General features: G+C 31.8%; 1 protein-coding gene across 1 annotated transcript in view; it reads left to right on the top strand.

Annotated features, from left to right (window-relative positions):
* The first annotated feature begins 427 nt into the window (after positions 1–427).
* LOC148614290 (uncharacterized) overlaps positions 428–21,801 on the top strand; it is a 91,656-nt gene continuing 70,282 nt past the window's right edge. Inside the window, exons 1-25 of the mRNA XM_088588342.1 lie at positions 428–1,106; positions 1,779–1,930; positions 2,729–2,758; positions 3,617–3,676; positions 5,378–5,551; positions 6,098–6,479; positions 6,864–7,066; positions 7,498–7,695; positions 8,103–8,224; positions 8,735–8,950; positions 9,415–9,548; positions 10,074–10,163; positions 10,787–10,923; positions 11,491–11,611; positions 12,072–12,376; positions 12,690–12,949; positions 13,399–13,553; positions 14,283–14,408; positions 18,320–18,434; positions 18,720–19,002; positions 19,431–19,543; positions 19,750–19,854; positions 20,140–20,432; positions 21,044–21,219; positions 21,489–21,645. Of these exons, the coding sequence (XP_088444468.1) occupies positions 582–1,106; positions 1,779–1,930; positions 2,729–2,758; positions 3,617–3,676; positions 5,378–5,551; positions 6,098–6,479; positions 6,864–7,066; positions 7,498–7,695; positions 8,103–8,224; positions 8,735–8,950; positions 9,415–9,548; positions 10,074–10,163; positions 10,787–10,923; positions 11,491–11,611; positions 12,072–12,376; positions 12,690–12,949; positions 13,399–13,553; positions 14,283–14,408; positions 18,320–18,434; positions 18,720–19,002; positions 19,431–19,543; positions 19,750–19,854; positions 20,140–20,432; positions 21,044–21,219; positions 21,489–21,645 (4,632 nt within the window). The 5' untranslated portion in view covers positions 428–581. The remainder of the gene's footprint in view (positions 1,107–1,778; positions 1,931–2,728; positions 2,759–3,616; positions 3,677–5,377; positions 5,552–6,097; positions 6,480–6,863; positions 7,067–7,497; positions 7,696–8,102; positions 8,225–8,734; positions 8,951–9,414; positions 9,549–10,073; positions 10,164–10,786; positions 10,924–11,490; positions 11,612–12,071; positions 12,377–12,689; positions 12,950–13,398; positions 13,554–14,282; positions 14,409–18,319; positions 18,435–18,719; positions 19,003–19,430; positions 19,544–19,749; positions 19,855–20,139; positions 20,433–21,043; positions 21,220–21,488; positions 21,646–21,801) is intronic.

Below are 21,801 nucleotides of genomic sequence, written 5' to 3' on the forward strand. Positions count from 1 at the left end.
CTTTGGACGGATAAAAAACCTAAACACAACTTTTGTGCAAGATACCCTAAGGAACATCTGGGCAAAGTTCGTTCGTCGTCCGTTAACAATTTAAAAAGCAATCTTTTCCTTTGAAACTGCAGGGCGGAATTATATGACTATGTATAAAGAGAAGAATTACTCAAACACGTTTAAATTTCATATCAACTCAGACATAATCAAACGATTGGGATACTGGTGTATTCAATGATAGAACTCTAAAATACTTGACACCATGCAATTTACTTTCTCGTTCTCCACCGCGCGATAATTTTATTGATGAACTGGCAAACTAACAAGTTCTTTTTCTCTTCAATTCTTTCGAAAATAGAAAATTCCCCGCATTCTTTGGGAAGGGAGATAATTTCAAAAACGCAAGGTGCTTCATACGGGCACTTACCGTTACCAACAACAATGATGGCGGCCTGCATGTGAAAACTCGGCGTTCCAAAACAAGAAAAAAAAACAACAAACTGAATACTGCTAGCCGTTTGCCTTTTTGTGCAGGTTAAGGGGATTGATTGAAATGTTGTAAACTAATTTATCTCCATACAAAATTCAAAATGGATGAACGACATTGGTGGATCGCTGGAAAGATCCAAGAGAGTTTTAGAATCGGTGGATATGACAATCCAACTCTCCTGGAAGATTTTATGACTGAACAAAATAATTTAAGCAAAGTTAACAAGTTTTTGAAAGCAGGTGGGCCATGTCGACTATTTTTCTATTGTGAGAAGTTAGCCGAAGGAGAATTGACAACACGTCATTTGCATATGACTGGAACACTGGCTGCATTGAAAGATGCAAACTTGGACCAACTCAATGTTTTATACTTCCTTAGAAATCGAGTTGATAAAGATGTTGATCCAACAAGAATGGAAAGAGATATTTTCTGTGGTGAACTTAAACACAACACAATGGAAACTCTCACCTCACTTCTGTCTGAGGTCTACATTCCTTTGATAAAAGCTCAGAAAGAATGGGGTGAATGTAACAATGAAAGTCAAAATAATCTTACACATAGCATGGACAAGTTCCTTACAGCTTTAAATGAATCATCAGCATCAATGGCACATTCTAAACAATTGGTATGATCATATGTATAGTCACATAATATTAGGGGCACTGTTCTCCAGGGAATGAAATGTTTTTTTTTTGGTCAAACTTCAGTTGTTCAGTATGAAGATGATAATTTAACTAGCTTGATAAGTGACAATATAATTAGCGTTGTCTTAAAATGTCATGAAATTTAGGTTTTCTATTATAGACTAGAAGGTTGCATTTTTCACATGACTGAATTTCAGTTTAACTTGTCAGTTGCTGTATGAGACTTCAGTGAGCACTGGTTTTACATGTAGATATGGAAATGATAAATTGATTTAGTTTCAGGATGGAAGAATCCACCTTAAATGTATAGTACAGTATATTTTTTGTATGTTTTTTGTAAAATAAAAAGTATAAATTGATTTTTAAATCTATTGCATTATTCAAAAATGTGTAAAATTGACAAAGAAAACAACAAACTGTAAAACATGTTTACAGCTCTGTGGTCGCGTGATGCGATCATCGGTTTAATGGATTGGTTTGACAGATAGATGACTGATCGAAAACTGATCAGTTATTGATGACCGATCGCAATTTTTGTTGCGTGGATCGGTTCAGGTAATGTATTTTGTGCAATTATTCTTATTCTGAATCTGAAGTCTTTTTAATTTTCAACATTTTCTCTTACAATATAGTTTTTATTATTAACTTCTTAGATGTTAAAACAACCAGAAAATGTCATTTTGAATGATTTCAAAATGCAAAGACAAGCAGCACTTGACACTCAGCTGATTGGCCAATATGAAGAGCTAGTAGCTGATTGGATGAACACAATAGAATCAATCCTTAATGACACCTCCGATGAAAGGTTTGTCTCTGTTCTAGATGATTTTTTCTGTATATACACAGATTTTTTTGGTTTTGTATTTTTTTTTTTTGTGGTGATCGGTTGAATTAAATTAGCACTAGCAAAAAGGTAGCATTTATGGATAAGTGCTGTAAAAATACCAAGAAGTTGACTTTTTCCATCAAAATTGTTTAACAAAGAGTTACTCAAAACGAAACACATTTTTGTAAATTATTCTTTTTCTCATTATGTACAGGATTTCACTTTTATGAACTTTCCATTTAAGAAGTATTTCTCTGCCTTTTAAAATTTTAATGTATGAATTCCAGCTCAAAATATTTATAACAGACATAGTTAAGACTGAATTTCTATACAATAAAACATGTAGATATAATTATGCAGTATTTGATAAACTTTTACTTGAACGACATTAAATTCTTTTCATAAAATTCGTAACAAATATAAAACTCAATAAGTTTGTCAAAACATTTTTTAACTTGGTTATAAATATTTTACTTTTCTCATATTCTTTACTTCATCAAGCAATCAGCCACATAAACTCTACATTTATATGTTAGCTGTGTCAACCAGTGATTATTCTAGACATTTTAATAAGGAAATTTTCTTTCATAAATCTGTGTATTAAATGCATGTAAACAAAAGTAACTGTTTATTTCTTCAAGCTTGACTCATGAAAACAGTCCTTTCAGTAAATAGGAGCTTAAACATTTCAACCTTACAGAGAGCCTGTTGTGCTGACTGCTTACACATTTTTCTGTGCTTTGTTTCTTTCTATGAATATATGCTTTTCTCTACTAGGAAAGTGGCTTTTCCTGATGAGCCTGCAAGGTGATTTTTCATTACTAATATAGCTTTTACATTCTAATTCATTTTTAATTTGTGATGCAAATGTCAGTAGTAAATATTTTGTTATGCCAGACATATTCTGTATGTTGCATAATGTCATTTAGTAAATGCTCATACATGTACTACTCATTTTATCTATTCCATGAAAGGGTCATAATTTGATTGCAGAACAAATACAAACATGGTGTCATGACTTGCATCTTGTGTTCAAATGGTTACATTGCAAATAGACATTTTTTTGACTGACCTGGTCCTCTTTATATTTGACATGCTAAACTACATGTATTTCTGCTCTGACACTACTGACTGTCTAATTATTTTTAAAAAACTTGATGGATTGCATGTGCATTCGTTCCACATTTGCATTTTGTTCCACTTTTAGAAGTAGGTTGGGTGTCAGCTGATACATGTGTATGAACTTCACTAAAATTATAATTTTTGGGTTGTCCTGTTGTCAATTTCGTAACATGTTCTATGTAGTAAGTCAATTTGTTTCTTAAAATATGTGGCTGCCACTCCATATTGAAAGGCTTACTTGTATGTATACCTGTAGATGCAAAAACAGCATATGCCTTGAATAGGTGTTTCTGTAGCATTGTACCAGTGTAACTAAATGATTTACTAGCATTTCTTTGTGTCCTCCCCATACATGTATTGTCAGATATGTTTTTCTTAGATTTATTATGCACTTTTTCCATATCAATTTAGAAATATGCTGTGTAGCTTTTATTTAGCAAATAAATATTCCCTTAGTAGTAAATGCCAGTTTTTTTTTAAATCATTAAAATGAATTTCATGTCATTTTTCATGATGTTTTTTTCTTGTTTATTCCTTGTGTAGTAAACGATTTAAAACAAGGAGTATTGTTTTAAATGGCGGAGATGCTGAATTAAGTAAAAGGTCTGAGTTCAATATAACAAATTGTTGAATGTTTTAAGTTATGGTAGACATAGTTCATATTTTCACTCTATTACAGTGTATTATTTACACTATTATACTGGTGGACAAGGTTTAAGAAACTTAAATATTGAAATTTAGTCATGTCTGTGGAGAACTTTAAAAAGCAAAGAAATTATACATGACCAAATATTTTTTGGTGTATTTTCTTTAATTTAAATGATCAATAGGGATGTACATGTATGTTGCTTTTAATTGGATTCATGCAAACAAAGCTAGGAATGAAGCATGCATATTGCTTAATTTTGAAGGATTGTAATTGCTGTTTTTACCATTTAAGAAGACAAAATTTAGTGCAGATTACACTTTACACAATATTTAATTAATTGTTTTTACACAAGAGAAACTTCAACCTTCAACAAAAACAGTCTTATCCTTCCAATCGCATCCATGTATTATGTACTAAAGTGAAAATAGGATTGGATGATTTTGATGTTTGATGTTATATTTTGAATTGTAATCATGATTGTATATTAACATGGGAATAGGTTACATTGATTGATAATTGTGCGATTATTGTGGTTTTCTCTTAAAGAGTGTTTGCTATGTGTAATTATAAATACTTGTTAGACTTGCTAGTTGTGTTGGTGTATGCAAGGATCTTCTGACAATCCTGGAAATTTCAGAATGGTTTTGAGAAATTTTTTTAAAGTCATGATGACACACACCCCCCCCCCCCCCCATGAAAAAAAAGGTTGGTTTAGTCCTTGATGTTTATTTTGAATAAGTAGTGTCTTCTTTTAATAGGAGTGAATGTATCTAGGATTAAGTTACAAATCATACTAAAGTTACGGAATTCCTATTTTGATAAGTGTTAGCTATTCTAGTATAAAATTTATATATGAAATTGTTTAAGTCTAATTCAATATATTTTGTTATTTAAAGTGGCGAATCATTATTTTTGGACCTTAGTTATTTTGAGGAGAGGTAAGAGTAGGGGTGATGAATTTGTAGAATGTTACATGTTAGTAGATGAACACTGATTAAAGATGTAAGCCAGATCAATGTCAATTCTATGAATCTATTGGTACATTTTTACCTCTCTTGTGTTAAAAATAAATTTTTATCTTTTTTGAATGCTTATAAGATGAAATAAAATCTAGATACAATATATGAACAAATGCTTCTGTAATAATAAAAATAATACTTATTTCATTCTCTGAATACAAAATTTTTAAAAATACTTGACATAGATCATCGCTTACAGTTCATATCAATGCCAAATTGAGTGGTAGACGTGTAGAAGATACCCCCCTTTTATGTTCTACTGAAACTCACATTTTAATGTGAGCTATCTCTCCTTTCTAGTTACAGTTTGAGTATTCAGGGTCCCTGGGTCCTATTCCTGTAGATTTGATGTTGTAGATGATAATTTCGTGGTTTGAGTTTTCATTTGTTTATTTCTTTCTGGTGTAATGTTAAACAGAATTAGATTGTAAACAATTATTTATCTCTTTTATTTTTGGGGAGCACTTTTTTATGCTACTGTTTTAAATTCTAATTTCTACTTTTGCATTGAAATATATTGAATAATATTAACAACTTACATGTGTTTACATGTACATTGTACAAGACTATACATATATATAAATTGTAAAGCTGATCATTATCTTAATTTTTTTGGGATCATTTTTTTTTATATAGATTCATGGATCCAAATGCTGGTCCCCTGTCAGAACTTGAGCGATGGAGAAGAAGACAAAGATTGCTTACCAGTATTACAGAGCAGTTGAAAAGTAAAGAATGCAAGGCAGTAATTGGTGTCCTTATCACAGCAAAATCTAGACTGCTGAAAAAATGGAAAATGGTGGATGCTTCGTAAGTAACATAGATAAAAGTTACGACTCATAGGAAAAAAAAGTTCTTCATGTGCAATATTTGTTGTAAAGTTAAATTCATTGGGTAACACCATTAATTCCATGTTTGGCCCCTTAATGTTTTTCAGATTTTTAAATATCATTTTCAGTAGAATCCACATATGTATTTTTAGTTGCATTAGAATGGGTAAAAGTGTATTAGAATTATCTTGATTTGATGGTCGCAAGTATCTGTTTATACTGGCTACACTGAAACTTGTGACCACCAGATTGATTATTGACACCTCCAAATCTTCAAATACAATACAGTTAACTCTTCTTTTGAATGAGCTTCTTTTGTTGCATACATACAGTAAAATATTTTATCTGTAGTAATATAGTTAGGTGAAGGGAAGTATGTCAGTTTACCAGTATACTAGCTTTGCCTTACAGAATATTTGTGTGAATGATTTGTAGAAATATATTGCCGCCTTTCTTTCCAGATTGAATGTCAAATGCTTAATAATTTAAAACCAAGGTAATTTTGGTTGTTTTTATATCTTGATAGAATCACAGATGCTATGAATGATACAAAAGACAAAGTGAAGTATTTGGAATCACTTCGTCGCCATTTTGACCAGCTATACCATGACGCAACACCAGCATCCATCATTAATAATGCTATACCAGGAATCACAAACAGCGTGCGACAGATGGATTCAATCTCTCGGTATTATGCCAGGACTGGATTTTTAGGCATTGTGTTCACAAAGATAACCAATCAATTAGTTTTAGCCTGTAAGGAATACATTAGGAACTTTACTAGTAATGTGTATGACGAAGATGAGTTGTGGGTTAGAATAGCTGAGGAAATTAAACAAAGAGAACTTCAGGGTAGTGGTGATGCACAGCAAAGATTGCTTAGAAGTCAGTTGGAATCAAAACTCAAGGTAAAAATGTTGAAGAATATTAAGAGATCTCTTGGTGAAAAACATGTTGTTACTCAACAAAAATTATTGACAAAACAATATAATTACAAAAGGTACAATTTCATTAAAAGTATTTTGCCTGAATGATGGAAAATATGTGTTTTGATTAAAATAAGAGGTTTTGTTATGTGCATACAGGCTTATCTGTTTTGTTGCAATGGTTAAATAGTATATATAAATATACAATGTATATATTATTCAAGATACCTTGGAATGTTTATTATTTAATTAAGTTTCAATAGAACATTACCCCGTAATCATTATATAGAGTTACAACAGGAATTACATTATTAGATTTTATGCTATAATATCATATAATAAAATGTTTATTAATATGACCTTCAGGGATCAGTGACCAGGAGTAAGACCAAAGAAGGAAAGGATCTAGGATTACAGGATGATAGCCTATACGGTAGATTGAAGGCTTGTCTTCAGCTACAAGGTTTCTACAGAGACACATTACGATCTCTTAAGGATGCCTTGGGACAGTCACAGACCTTGTCTCACTATCCATCCATCAGTAGTGTAGGAGCTGCTGGTTCTGTCAAGTAAGGATATATAGAAAATCATGGGGAAAAAAATACATTCATGCTGTTTTTCTGTTGGTGCATTTGCATGCACAAGTTTTAAAAATCTATATCATAAAACTTAATCTGATTAAAATTAGGAACTGTTCACGGGAATGTTTTAAAAATTGCATAGGCTGCTTTATCATCTAGGATTGTACCGTTTTTTTTTTAACATCTATTATATTTTTTTCACTGGAGAGTTGAGCATTTCTATCACATGAACTCATACCTTATAATCACTGGAAAATGATGTTAAAACCAGATTTATAAGATCACTTACAAAGTTGTAAATTTTGATATTTTATTTATTCAACTGCAACTGTGAAAAAGAGAAATCCAGAGTTTCTTATTGCATCCCATTAGTTTTTCAGCTGACATCATGTGATCTTATATTATAACGTCTATTTAAGATCCAAACCTGGCACCAGTGACAAGTCCAGAGGAAGCAGTCTGATGGTATCCCCAAAGAAAGGAATATCCTCCCTGGACACACAGGGACATGGAGTATCTATAGCTGATGATGATGCTGTGATGTCACACATGGATTCCTTCTGTACCAGAATAAAACAGCTGATTGATGTTATTAACACGTTGTCACAATATAACAAGTATGTGTAGTAGAATCTGCCAATGGCTGTTAGCTAAAAGTTTTAAGATGGTTTCTTGATGGGTTTTTTTTTCAGAATTTTCAAAATCTTTACTTGATGTCACTGCGTAAAAAATGTTATTAAGAAAAGGACTATGTTTAGGCATATTCAATGTAATGTATTTATTTGAAATTTATTATTGGTTTATACTTAGTGTCATTGTAACATTTTTGTAACATTTGCATTATAGTTATTACCATTCATAATTTGTTTTCAGTACTTTTACTAGTTATATTCTTCATAACTCGTAACCAAAGCTGTATTTTTGTAAAGCTGATCTTTAACTTATTTAAGTGACTTCAGCGACCCCTTTTAAATTTAAACTATTGGTTTTAAACAATATTGATGAAGCCTTTCTTTCATTATAGGATGGTGACCCTTACAGCTGGTATGCCAAGACTAAGGAAAGATGACTTTGTATTTGAAGATGAAACTGAAAAAGATGAATACAAATACAGAAAGAGACAGCAAGAAGCTAGAAAAGCTCTTGGTTTGTATTTAATAATCTAAAATCCAGTTTTTGTTCTTCCTCAACTTCTCTTTTATAAAAAGAAAAACATTCCTTTGCTGCAGGCTAAATTTTAGCAGGATTAATATTTATATCTCTTATCTTCTGTGGTTTCCCTTGTTATCCCATTTCAATATCAATAAAAAAAACACATGCCATATCAGTTGTGAACTTTTCTTGAACGAAGATGGATTGTCTATTCAACATTGTAAATTTTACAGCCAAAAAGCCTCTTAGTGGAATTAAATTAAACTACACTTTATAAGAATATGTAGTTCCCATAGTTTCTCCATTTACAACTTCATAAACAAAATATTGGCCTTTTTCAAAAAGAAAATGATATGTTTCTGACTCTAGTGTTGAAAATGAAAAAAAGGTTAATTTTGAGTTTAACCTAAATATCTTGAATATCATCTTCCAAGTTTACTGCATTGCAGACGATTATTTTGAATCAGCCTGTTGTTCTATATTTAATGCTATGTTTACTTTCAGAACAAGAAGCAGCTGAACAGGAAGAAGACATGAATGCTGATCACTCTGCTGATAGAAGCTTAGGTACCATAGCTGAAGATGATGACACTCCAAACTCTGAGGTGACTAAGACTGAAGACACCAAAGATGATCATAGTTCCAACATGCGCACAGATGATGTTGTTGAAACTAAAGATACTAATCAAGGACTTGGGGAAGAACATTTGGCAACACTAAGTAAGTATATCATATTACATAAAAAAAATTAATTGATACATGTACAAGCCGTTAATTGAGTACCTTTGCATATATCTGACGTGAGTATCAATTGTGGATACATTGTACCAGCCTAAGCTTGATATTACAAACTTAGACTGTCAGATTTGTAGCTAAATTCCAAACTGGGAAAGTATTAACAGTTAGAGAAGTTAAAAATTTGTTTGATTTAAAAGACAGACAACTTTATTTTTGATTCTCTACTTGCTCTTCATTAATCCTGATGAATGAATATATTTATGATGTTTATTAGTTTCAATAGAAATTAACTCCTTTTTTCATTTATTTTACAGTTTTGATTATTAAAAAGTTAATATTGTCAACTTCTTTCCTAAAATTTCTAGTTTTGCTATGGAAAATCAGCCTTACTTTGGATGAACTTAACAATATCTAGTGTAAATTATCACATTATCTGATGTTTCTAGGAAAGTTCTACCCAGAGGATGAAGAAGGTGATGGTCCTGGAATATCTACTGTTATAATGGAACACTTAGAAGAAATGACAAAAGCTATGTCTGATAATGTCACTACTAAAACCATGCTTGATGTTGAGTCAAAGGTATGTCAAACTCTAATGGATAGAAGAACATGCAATACATGTCCAATTAACCAGGCTCTATGAATTTGTCCATGTTTTTGTTTATAAAGAGGTGTAAAATTTAACTGCAATAGCCTTTTAATACATGAACATATTGACTGCCAATATTGAAAGTAGAGTGAATTTTGAGCTCATTTGTATTTTTTTTGGATAAGTCAGTCAGTCAATATTGACTAAGATTCTAACAAACTACTTTATTGAAAAAAGAGAATAATTTCTTGCTCATAGAAGAATGTTTTCGGTAAATAGTAGACAATCCATTGTTGGACAATAAATTATATAAACAAATGTATTCAATAAATTATATAAACAAATGTATTTTGGAGGAAATAAAGTAGGGTTTTTTTTTGTTTTTTTGTTTTTTTTTTGGGGGGTGGGGGGTGATAAACTAACACTTAGTCAATTGACTTTAATTTTGTGATATGTTGAGAAATGAACACCAGTTAAGAAGTTCTAGTTTATTTATTTTCACTTTTGTGTTAATAGCATTTTTATGGGGATAGTATCAGTAGGTTCTTCAATAGTGGGAAGTATCGACGTTCAAGTACTGTAGAGGAGGATTCAGACGATGAATCGGTAGTGTGTCTGTTTTAATATTGTTCAATGAATTTGATGTTTGGTTTCTATTGTTCATGTCAGAGAAACTGTATTTCTGTGGATTTCCTTGAATTTCAAAATGTTGTTGGTTTTTTGTGCTTTTTTTTTTATTATTCATGTTTAAAACTATTGCTTTTTGCTTGTATTTACCATTGATGATCTTTTTTTTTGTTATTTCAACAATTTGACTGTTGACAACTCTATTTGTGTTTTGAAATACTCTCATCAAATTATAGCAATTAAATGATCAACTTAATCAACTGTATTTATATGATGACATCAATAAAAAGAATATTAACTGACTTTTTTAAGTTATTAGAATAAGAACAGATATCTTGGTCAAATCATCTAGGGTCTTTTTTTGCAGTTGTTTTATGATGTTGGAATTAAAGAAAGTTCAGCTTTTCATCACCATTACATTCAAACTATAGACAAAGAAAACATATTTAAAAAGTGTAAAATTGAAGACCAAAAAATTTTTAAATCTGCTACCTTGTGTTTTGCTAGCCTCTTTAAAGATGAGTAGCTATTTTAAAGTAGTTGAAATTTAGTGTTACATACTAATAATTTTACTTATAATCATTTAACCGGTTTTTTTAAAGGACAAAGACAGATTTGATATATACTATGCTAACTTTGCTGAGATAGTACAAGATCAGGAGAAATTTCTTTCTGCCTATCTGCATGTCATCTTCCTGAGGAAAATGAAGACACAGCAGGGACTAGACATCATAACAAGGTAAACAATATTATATCAAATACCCCATTGTATATTGGTTTGTTAAATGGCATGAATTTCCATTTGTGGCGTATATTGAGAAGCAGAAATTTGGACATACAAGTATTTTCTCTATATTAGAAACCATCAACAAGAGGTCTTTTAAAAATAAAATGCATTACTTGAAAAAAATCACTTACTGTATGAACATCTATGGAACTTGAAAGATACAACATAAGTGGATAGATATCATGGGCCCTACAGAAAACCTTTTTAGGTTTATGTCACAATGTAAAACACAAGACTTCCTTGTAATTTTGAAAACTGAGATAATTGTACTTGTTACTGGACATAATGAAGATTTAGAATTATTTCACCAAACAATACACAATAAACACAGGGGTAAAAAATAGTAAATACAAGCTGGTAGCCCAGACCATGTTGTTTAATATTTTCTATATGTTCATCAAAATTTTGCCCAAAAGTTTGGTAGTCCAGCCCAAAATCTAGTAGCCATGGGCTATTGGGCCACTGCTAATTTTTATTCCTAAAACAGTAATTAACATGTTGGTTTTTTTTCTTTGATAGATTTGGACCAATCCAGGGAAGACCTGGTATAAGAACAACAATAGCAGAGAAATTTGTAGAAATCTTCAACTGGTACGAGACTGACTTGGAGGAGGTCCATAAGATATACGAGACTCACAAGGTATGAAATATTTGCCAAGTAGAAGTGGAGCAAATCAGAGCAAGTGAAATGATGAGAAGACAAACTAATCTGTCTTTTAAGTGAAAGAAGTCCAATAATTTCAATGGGGATAAGTGAAAGTGCCCATTTCCAATGTCAACATTTTCCACATCTGTCGTTCTGACATAACATTTCCAAATTAAAAATAGCCTGTGACATCAACAATGTAGTCACTAACATTCTGTTCTCTGAGTAAAATGGGCTATGACATATTTGAAATACCTGTTGAGATAGAGTTGTGAAGGAATTTTTCATGTGCATCTACAGAAAATAGTCAAACATTGTGTTCTAAAGAATAATGTATTTGATGACTATTAGAACAACTGCTTCATCAAATATATTTTCTGTTTGGGTGTTTGTTGGATATCACACTTTTGTTTCATTTTCAATGGAGAAATTGTAATTCCTCTTACATTTCTAGGAGAGTCCACAAATGGTAAGAAATGCCCCACCTGCTGCAGGAGCTATTCACTGGTCTCGACAACTCTTGAAGAGGATAGAAGACCCTATGAAGGTTTTCCGTGACAATAGAGCCATTAACCAGCTAGGAGATTTCAGTCGTATCGTCAAAATTTACAATAGACTTGCAACTGCTTTGGTGACATTCGAGAGTCTTTGGTTTGCTCAGTGGAAGAATAGAATAGAACATGCTAAGACTGGACTGAGAGCCACACTGTTTGTAAATCATCCAAATACTGGGGAAATTGTTGTCAATGTGGATGATAGGTATGAAAGAGGTTTTAAATGGAATATTGTGTTTTAGTCAAAAAATTTTTGCTGATACTATAATTGCTAAAATTCAATATCCATATTATTTCCGTAGCATGCTTGTGAAACCATTCAGCTTATCTGAAAAACATCTGGATTAAGTTTGCACAATGTGGTCTTCGTTTGCACTTACTTTACTTGAAGTGATATAAATGATAGATTTAAGATAATTATTGACCGTTTTAGATATCATTGGCGTATGATTAGTTCCAATAGGTGGAGTTGTACATCAGGGTTGCATATTTGACATGGCAGTTATCTTATTTTCCAGAGTCCTTGAACTGATCCATGAAGCCAAATGGTTGACAAGACTTGGAATTCAGATCCCAGACTCAGCTACTGCCATTATGCAGCAAGAGTCCAGATTTAAAAATTACAAGAGTCATTTAGAACTAGTCCTACATGAATACAAAGAAGTTTGCAAGGCCATCCCTGAATCACTTCAGAACTTATTCACCCCTCACATAAAATTTGTTGAGGAGCAGCTACAGCCAGGGTTGACAACTTTGGCATGGAACAGCATGAATATTGGTAAATTTAGATTGAATGTGTTTGCTATTAGTCTTCCTGTTGTAAAATAAAATCTTAAAATGTAAGGAAGTTAATGATGAAACATAAAGTATGCGATAAATATTTACTTTTCATACTGAAGGTTTTCTTGTGAAAAATGTTAACATGAAGATTTACTGCTATAGGATGTTGTATTTAAAATTCATTAGGAAATTGAACTGTTATAGTAGTATTTTTCTGATGTATATATTTTGCCATTCTTGCAGTGTATAAAGAAGGCATGGAAAAAAGTTTCCATTTATTATTATAAAACAACATAATTCCTTAAAAACCAAAAAAAAAAGCAACGAAAAAACAACAAGAAGAAATGATAGAATTGACTCTGTGGATTTGATGAAGTCAGCAAAGCAAACACAATTGATTAATAACTATTACAGCTCTATAGATATTTGAATATTTTCTCTCTTCAGATGCCTTTTTACACCAGATCCACTCAGCCACAAATAAATTGAAGGAGAAGAGCAAAAGGGTAAAAGACTTGATGGAGAATGATGTTGGAGGTTCCCTGGAGGCCATTCGAAACTTCTACTTATTTGATTATGAGGAGGCTATTTCTAGACCATGGGTAAGAAAATGATGTCAGTCAAAATCATGTCACATGATCATTCTTTGAAAGAAATTTGCATTTTCACCCATGTTTTAGTAGGGTTTGTGGGAAAATTGAACAACGCTTGTCTGTAAAGGGTACTCCTAGACAAGAGTTGCCTAGGAGATAATCTCGCTAATTATTCTCAAAAAGTTTGGGTACAATGACCAAAAGAGTAATACTAGTCTTTGCATGTGATATGATTTTAGGCTTTGCTTATGAAGGCCAAAGCTATTTGTACAAAAATTATTGTGTAGATAATGCACTGCTATGTTGTTTTGTGGCCGATATTTTTACCAACAGGAATATGGGTGACTTCCTCTAACATTCAATGTGCTTCTGCATTTAAAGTTCAAACAGTCACTTCCTAAACGCAGACATCATTTCTGGAATATGTCACTTCCGACAGAATGATTTTGTGCTGTGCAAGTTGTAGAGCATCTACATATATAGAATGTCATTGATACTCCATCTCTTATAAATTACACAAATAACTAATTAAATGTTTTGGTGTTTTTTTGTGGGGTTCATAAAAATAAGAACTAGAACAACACTTCTCTTTGTTATGGGTATTCCTAGATCATAATTCACAGGAGTTAATGGCTCCATTTAAATAAAAATGCTTGGATACCATGACCAGAAGACTTATACTTGTGCTTGTTATTGATGAAATAAACATCATCTCATCAAACTTTTTCTTAACAATAGCCACCACATGAATTCAGAGAAGTAATGCTGGAGAGAATACGTGACAGAGTTCAGGAGCTTCAGAAACTTGTACAAAGAGTTATGAATGGTTTACTTGCAGTGGCCAACCTGCTGGCAACAAGAAAGGTATGTTTATCTACCTCCACTTCAAAAGAATATAACACATATGTCACAGTTTTTCTATAAATATAGTTATTTTTTACTTGATTGCCTTTCCTTTAAATGAAAAGAATTGATGTTGATAAGTTGTCACTGTTCCATGAAGACTATTCTTTTTAACCAAATGTCGAAATTTAAATGTGAATAAAACTTTCATTTTACATTGGTAATGTTTTTATTTGGATGCTTTTTCTAGTAGGGAGGGTTTAAATTACTGCTCTACTGGAGATATTCTTCCTTGTACTGTTAAAGTATCTGTTTCTTATTGTACTACTCTATTTTTGAAGTAATTGTAAATTCAGATTTGTTACTAAAACGTGAAAGAAAAATGAAATAGATTAGAATAGAATGCCTTTTCCTTTACTACACCATCACTGAATAATAAGTTAGAAAAAACTGTGTCATTTTGTTGTGTGTATGCAATATGTTGGATCAATCCCAGTGCACTCATTAGAATATAATTGCAAAATTTATAGTTAACCCCATTGTTTGATTTACCTTACAAAGTACTGCTTTTACACCTGTGTGCTATTGCAATAATTTGTATTCCATTTTATGTGTAGTAATGCTTTTGTGTGTGCTTTGATGTGTGTTTTCATTCTTATGCTTCATGATATCTGCAATAATAAAAAATGCAGAGTTTTATGATTGTGTACTGTAATCCTTATTTCATGTGCTGAAATTTAATCCTTTTTATAACCCAAGGGCTACCATATTTCTAAATTGCTAGTTTTGAAGACCAGTTTTCTGAAAACTTAAGGCATTTGACTTACTAAATAGTTCAAAAACTGTATTGTTTTTCATAGCTTTTATAGAAACCCTGTCCAAACAGAAGTTATTATGCATAATGTCAGCAACTTTAATAAAACTTATTGTTCATTGTCCTTTGGATGACTGATTTGTAGCTTTTTTTTACAATAGTTGCTTAATCTCTCCTTTGAATATTTATTCACAGACTTCACCATGTACTTGTTTATTGAAAGTTATGAGAAGCAATCCCTTGTTTTAGGTTAATATTAACCACCAAATAAATTGTTATAGAACTGTTGAAATGCATGAAAAGTTTAAAATTTTAACAGGAAGTAGTTTTCCTGCGGGCAGTTTTAAAGAAGTTTAGGAGAGTAAAGGTCAGTCATGGGTATTGTTATTATGGCTGTGGTATTTTATGGTTTATTTGTAAGTTATAAATCCAGAATTTATGCCTATTTCTTTACATTTACTTTAATTTTCCTTCATATTGTACTCCCTTAATATGACGAGAGGAACACATGCTTCGGTATGTTCAGGCTTTGTATATTTATGATTAATGATTTAACATTCTAACAATACCACTTTCAGGAATATGTTTATTCACCATCTCGTGGCTTTAAGCCATTGAAAACCACCCCAGCAAAAGTCGACCATCAGAAAAGAGCTAGTGTCATAGCAACCAAATCATTATCAGAACTGGTGGGAAACTAATTATAGAATAAAATATAAATAATTCTTAGTTCAGATTTAGACTTTATAATCATGTACTAAACTACAAGCATCTTTTAACTGAATATGCAAAGTTTATCATGGATTTTCTGTTTACAATGTAAAATGGATCTAAAGAAATTCATTTGAGTATGAAAGTATCATACTGCAAGGTAACTGTCAATGTAAATTGACTTGAGTAACTATTTCTTTCATTTTCTACCATTTTTAGAATTATCTACTGTGATTTAAAAATGCTAGGGGATTTTTTTAAGACGAAGACCAGTATTGTGCATAGAAAATCTATCTAAAGAATTGCATATATTAACAAAGGTGGTTATGCTGTCTTTTTCAATCTGACTAGCTAACATTAACAACATTCTCATTTCAATATTGTTTACATTAATTCCAGTTTTTGGTTAACTTGAATCAAGTATTTTGTTGTAGAAAGCAAATTAGTGCATGTTATACTTTTGAAGATATAGTAATTTAGAATCTCAACAGTAGTTATAAGTATTATATTCACTTGTACTTTAGTTGGATAATTCTGATCCAAGTATGAATACTGTACTTTTATTCTTGTATGTGAGAAATTTAGTATTATGAGTTACGGAATTAAAAAAAAATACTGAAGTGTTAACTTAAATAAAAATTAAGATATTGTCCATACTGGGGAAACATAATTGACGACTTTCTTTTACATGTAAAGTAGGCTCTTTCTTTATTTCAAATTCAGCTCATCATCAAAGATAAAGTATATCTAATTCATTGAATCATTTTCTTTTTGCATGAAATTAATTTTTGATATGTACTGCAAACCAATCAGCTCATGTTATTAGTTTTCAAAGAAGTTTGCCGAGACACTTTGAAATGAAACGTCCCTGTTCCTTAGCTAGATCCTTGGCTAGATCCTTCAATCTCAGTTTCCGCTATATAGATGATGTATTATCTTTAAACAATCCTAATTTCGGGGATTTGATACATTGCATCTACCCAAAAGAACTTGAGATAAAGGATACTACAGACACTGAAGTCGGCCTCATATCTTGACCTACACTTAGAAATCGATGGTAAAGGAAAACTATTGACCAAACTTTATGACAAATATGATGACTTTTCATTCAGAATTGTCAACTTTCCTTTCATCTGTGGCAACATCCTTCGGCTCCTGCGTATGGAGTGTTCATATCACAACTCATACGTTATGCCAGAGCTTGCCGAAACTATGCAGACTTTTTGTATCGCACTAGAACTCTAACAAATAGGCTTCCGGAACAGGGTTATGTTGCTACAAGATTGAAGTCATCACTACAGAAATTTTATGGTCGTCATCATGAACTCGGGGATCGTTATGGTGTATCCATCAGCACCATGAAAACTGATTTATTCAACGGGTCATAGTTTTCCTTTCCTTGTTTGTCTACCCCAGACTTGACTTTTTATGAGCAACTCGGCGGGTGTTTCTAGAAAAGCAGAGGACGCTTACCCTACCGGTGCATCTGGTCCGTGCTCCCAGTTTTTAGTGGAGTCCGAGTTGCTCATTTATTTGTGTTACTTTGTATGTATGATTTTAGTTACTTCATGTTCTTTGTTGTATATGTCTGTTTTCCATGTCTGGTCTTTGTCCCTGGATTACATTCTTTTGATTACCGCTATAACCTTGGTTCCCTTGATTACTCTTAGAAAAAGTATATGTGGGTTTTTTGGTTTACAGAATTTCGTTGTTTAGCTTGTTTTTAATGTTTCAAGTTTGAGACCAGGGCCAGTTTTGTAAAAAAAATATCTCCTCTACTAAAATCTTTACCAATCAGTTTGCTTACAATTTAAAATTTGAAGAAAACATTAATTTGAAATTTTTATGAAACCAGGCCCTGCATTTCTAGTGTAAAATGTTGAAGATGAATTGTATTTTTGGGATTGCTTCCATAATGAAGATTACTTTAGTTTTAACGTTTTAAATCCTGTTTGACCTGTTTTTACATGTTTTGAACTTCAGTTGGCAGGTTTTGATTCCAGAAGTCTGTAGTTGCTTTTAAATGTATATCTGTTTCCTTGATTAAGTCATAGATGAGATGGTATTTAGAAGTTTATAGATGTATTTTTTTTTTTTTTTTGCTTCTTAGCAGAATTTCACTACTTCAAATCTAGATCCTTTTTATTTACTGTATATTTACATCTGATTTTGCCAATTTCTGCTTTGTTGACCCTGTAAAATCATCTCTGTAGAAGCTGAATGTGGGGATTGGAGAAATATAACCTGCATTGATTAAAGCTTTATGGCTTAGACAGGAAGTAGATGCTATGGTTACATGATTTAAATGCAAGAAATTGATATGATGGAAATCATTTGGTTACTTTAGCATCCAGGTTGAGTGAGGTTCAATGTGTAGAGGTTTCACTGTATATTTTATCAATTTAAGGTAGAGCAACATGTTCCTAAAGGGAAGAAGTTAGCCTTGCTGGCAGATGATACAGAAGCCATGAAGGAAAGACAAAAGGCAATTGAAGAGGAGAAATATATCTGCAATCTCATCTGTAAGTAAATTTGTTTTATTTTTACAATAGGTTCATGAATATATCTTTTTCAGGACAGAAACGGAGGTAAACCTGATAAAAGTTAAGAATCATTTCATATAGTGTTTAAAGAAAAAAGGTCACACTTAATCTTTATATAGTCAGCATAAAACTTACACTGTAATTCAGTGTGACAGTTAAAAATACAAAATACTTAAAGATTCTTCCTTCTTCAAATAAGGGCAGACACAGTTTTCTTTTATATATAATATTCAAACTTAAATATTTTCTTTTTATATTTCACAGCTTTCTACAAGGAGCAAGTATATGAGGCTGTTCTTACTGCCACAAAAAGATCTTTGATGGCACTTGTTGATTCTACAAGTTGTCCTGAAGAGGAATTGAGAGCTGCCAGTGCAATGTCTAACCCAACCTACTCACCCCATCCTAGTCCACGACGTAGTAGTCGTGCTGTGTCTGCTGCCAGCAGAGTGTCGTCTGCTAAGACAGATAGACCTCTTACTAGCATGTCTGCTTTGTCAAATATGACATGGACCTCAGAGAAGACCAATGATCTCACTTATTTACAGTATGTATCTTAGAAATTATCAATGTGCTTAAACTTAAAGTCCTTGCTACATTACAATCATACACATGGCATAATGATAATGAAAATATTCCTTACAAGCTAACCTGGTCATTCTGTTGATAGTTATCTCAGTTTTGTGTCTTTTACTATGATAAAAATGACCATGGCCACTGAAAGAAAACTCACATTGTTAAAAATGTTGATGATTTTGTTAGAAATTGTTAGAAAAAGGTTCTCAATTTTACAGAGATTATTTTTCTGTTCAATATGTATTGAACTTGGAACATTCCAATTCTGCACCATCACCAACTTATATGTTGATATGAAACTTTTTATAGAAATATATGTCTGTTTTAGAAAGCTTCTTGGTACAAATTTGTATCATATTTTATTACATTTTACTAAAAGTAATGTTGTCTTAATTTAAGGTTTGAAATAGAAGTTGGTTTTAACATCCCAGTGATAGCTGTACAGCCCACACTAGATACTGCTCAGACTGCCATTAACCAGGTTGCTTCAGCTGTTGTACATTCCTCTCGAGGTATGAACATTTTAAGATTGTCAAATATAGTGTGAGAATATTTTTGGTTGATAAGCTATTGAAACAGGCATTGATTCCATTAGCACATTCAAGTTAAGAGCCTGTTAAAAAAGAATTCATTTTATGACAAGACATCTTTCACTTGAAGACTGAATGTCTGGTGTAAGAATAAATAGCTGTCATTGATTTTTGTTTTTTATTTTTAGATGTAACTTGGGCTGAGAGAGATGCAGTTTATGACTTTCATGACAGAATATCATCTGATTTTGAGGTCAACCAAATGCTGACCCAACTCACACATATTGTAGCAGGTTGGTTACATTAAAATTCTAAATAATATTATTTTTACAACACAGCTGGTAATAAGATATACTCAGTTTGTACCCCATAACAGTTTCCAGTTGTATCTTTTATAATAAATGACTTGGATTATTGAAATATTTTCAATTCTTTTCAAAGGTTCTATGTTTATTCTTGCGAAATTCTCTCATATCCTTTACACTTGCAAATAGTCTATTATTTCTAAAACCATATGTTGTTGAATTTTTAATAAGTATTTACAAAATACAACCAATTATTTTCCTTTATCATTTCAGATGTTGAGCCAGTGATCAACAAACACATCTTCCACTTTAGTTACTATGATTTCTTATGGAAGGATGATTTACATGGGAACTTTAAAGAGTTCATGCAGTCTGACCCAGCAATGTTTTCAATCAAACGTGAGGTAGAGAGGTACTTGTACATTGAGAAGAAGGTTCTTGCTATCCCAGAAATATTACCGGTTGGACCTATTTGCTTGAAGACTGACCCCATCAAAGATGCCCTACATGGGTTTGCCATGCAGTGGAAGAGTCATTTTGCTTCTGTTTTACATGAAGAAGCCAAGGTTTGTTGTAATACAAAAAACAACAACTACTTATCTTATACTATTTTAATCTGGAATAAATCAATATCGTCAGGACAAAAAAACGCTGGTTCAAAGCTTGCACACCAAATTAGTAATACACTACACCATTTCATGCATGATACTGTTGATTGAAAGACATTATAAATTTCATTAAATAGATGGCAGAATAATGGACATCTTTTATAAGTTCTGATTCTGTAGAAATTGCTTAAAAATCAATGATTAATTTTGATGGCCTCTGCATATTAATGAAAGCAAGATCATAACTTTAGATGTTCAGTATTATTTGTTTTTCCACAGTAAAATTTGCTAAAAATGATATTCATGTAATTTATGTACTTCAGATCTTTCCAGGCTAACATGTCACCAAATCTGAAAGATTCAGATTCTATGAAGTTGAGAATAATAATAATTGGGAATGAATTAACATGCATCTTATGTTTTAGTCATCTTTTGTTTAAATGCAGTATATTTTTGCAAATTAAAATAAAAGCTACATAAAAATGTTAATGTGCAGATTATATTTGTACTCAGTAAGTCAATAGTCAACACCAGTATGTTTTATTAATTATAACATTTGTCACTTGTAGAAAAAGTTGGATGGTGCTGTGTTGTACAGATCAAATGTCCGTAACAGACTAGAGTTGGATGTTATAACACTAGATCAACTTAACAGTGCCTTACATCTCTTAGAAGAACTCAGAGATATGGAAAATAAAATAGATGGCATTTACCTGCCTATAGAGACCTTATATGCTAAACTCAGGTAAGTTGATATAAGCTACACTGATCTAGAATGAGTAGTGATATCTTTTTCATAAGTTTTTGATGGATTTTCAATTTTTCAAAATACTTATATTCATTAGATTCTTTTGAATTGTCAATATACACAAAAGATAAACACCATCAGTGTGAAAAATGCCAAAATATCTTCATATTAATATTATCCATTATATTGATATCTTCTCTCATCATCTGTATAGAAGTACTTTAACAAGTGTTAAAGTAATATAAGTTTTTTAACTTCTGTTGTAGGGAGTTTGAGCTGAGACTTCCACGTAATGAGGTAGAAGAGGTTGACCAGCTCCGTGACAAGTGGCAGGAGCTTATGGAACTAGCAGAGGATGTCAGACACAAATTACTCATAGAGAAGAGAGGAACATTTGAACAGGAGCTGGATAAACAAGTCAAGGTATTGAATAGACTCAAAAACAAGTCATAGTACTGTACATACTTAATAAACAAATTCATACTATATTGCCAAGATAGCTTTAGTTGATTTTAAATTGAAATCATAATATGATAATAACAGGATTGTGTCACAAATATTTGACCAATATGCAAATTT

Source organism: Perna viridis, chromosome 6, assembly GCF_037379345.1.
Source record: "Perna viridis isolate PV_CMFRI_1.1 ecotype Kerala chromosome 6, ASM3737934v1, whole genome shotgun sequence".
In the NCBI taxonomy this organism is placed as follows: domain Eukaryota; kingdom Metazoa; phylum Mollusca; class Bivalvia; order Mytilida; family Mytilidae; genus Perna; species Perna viridis.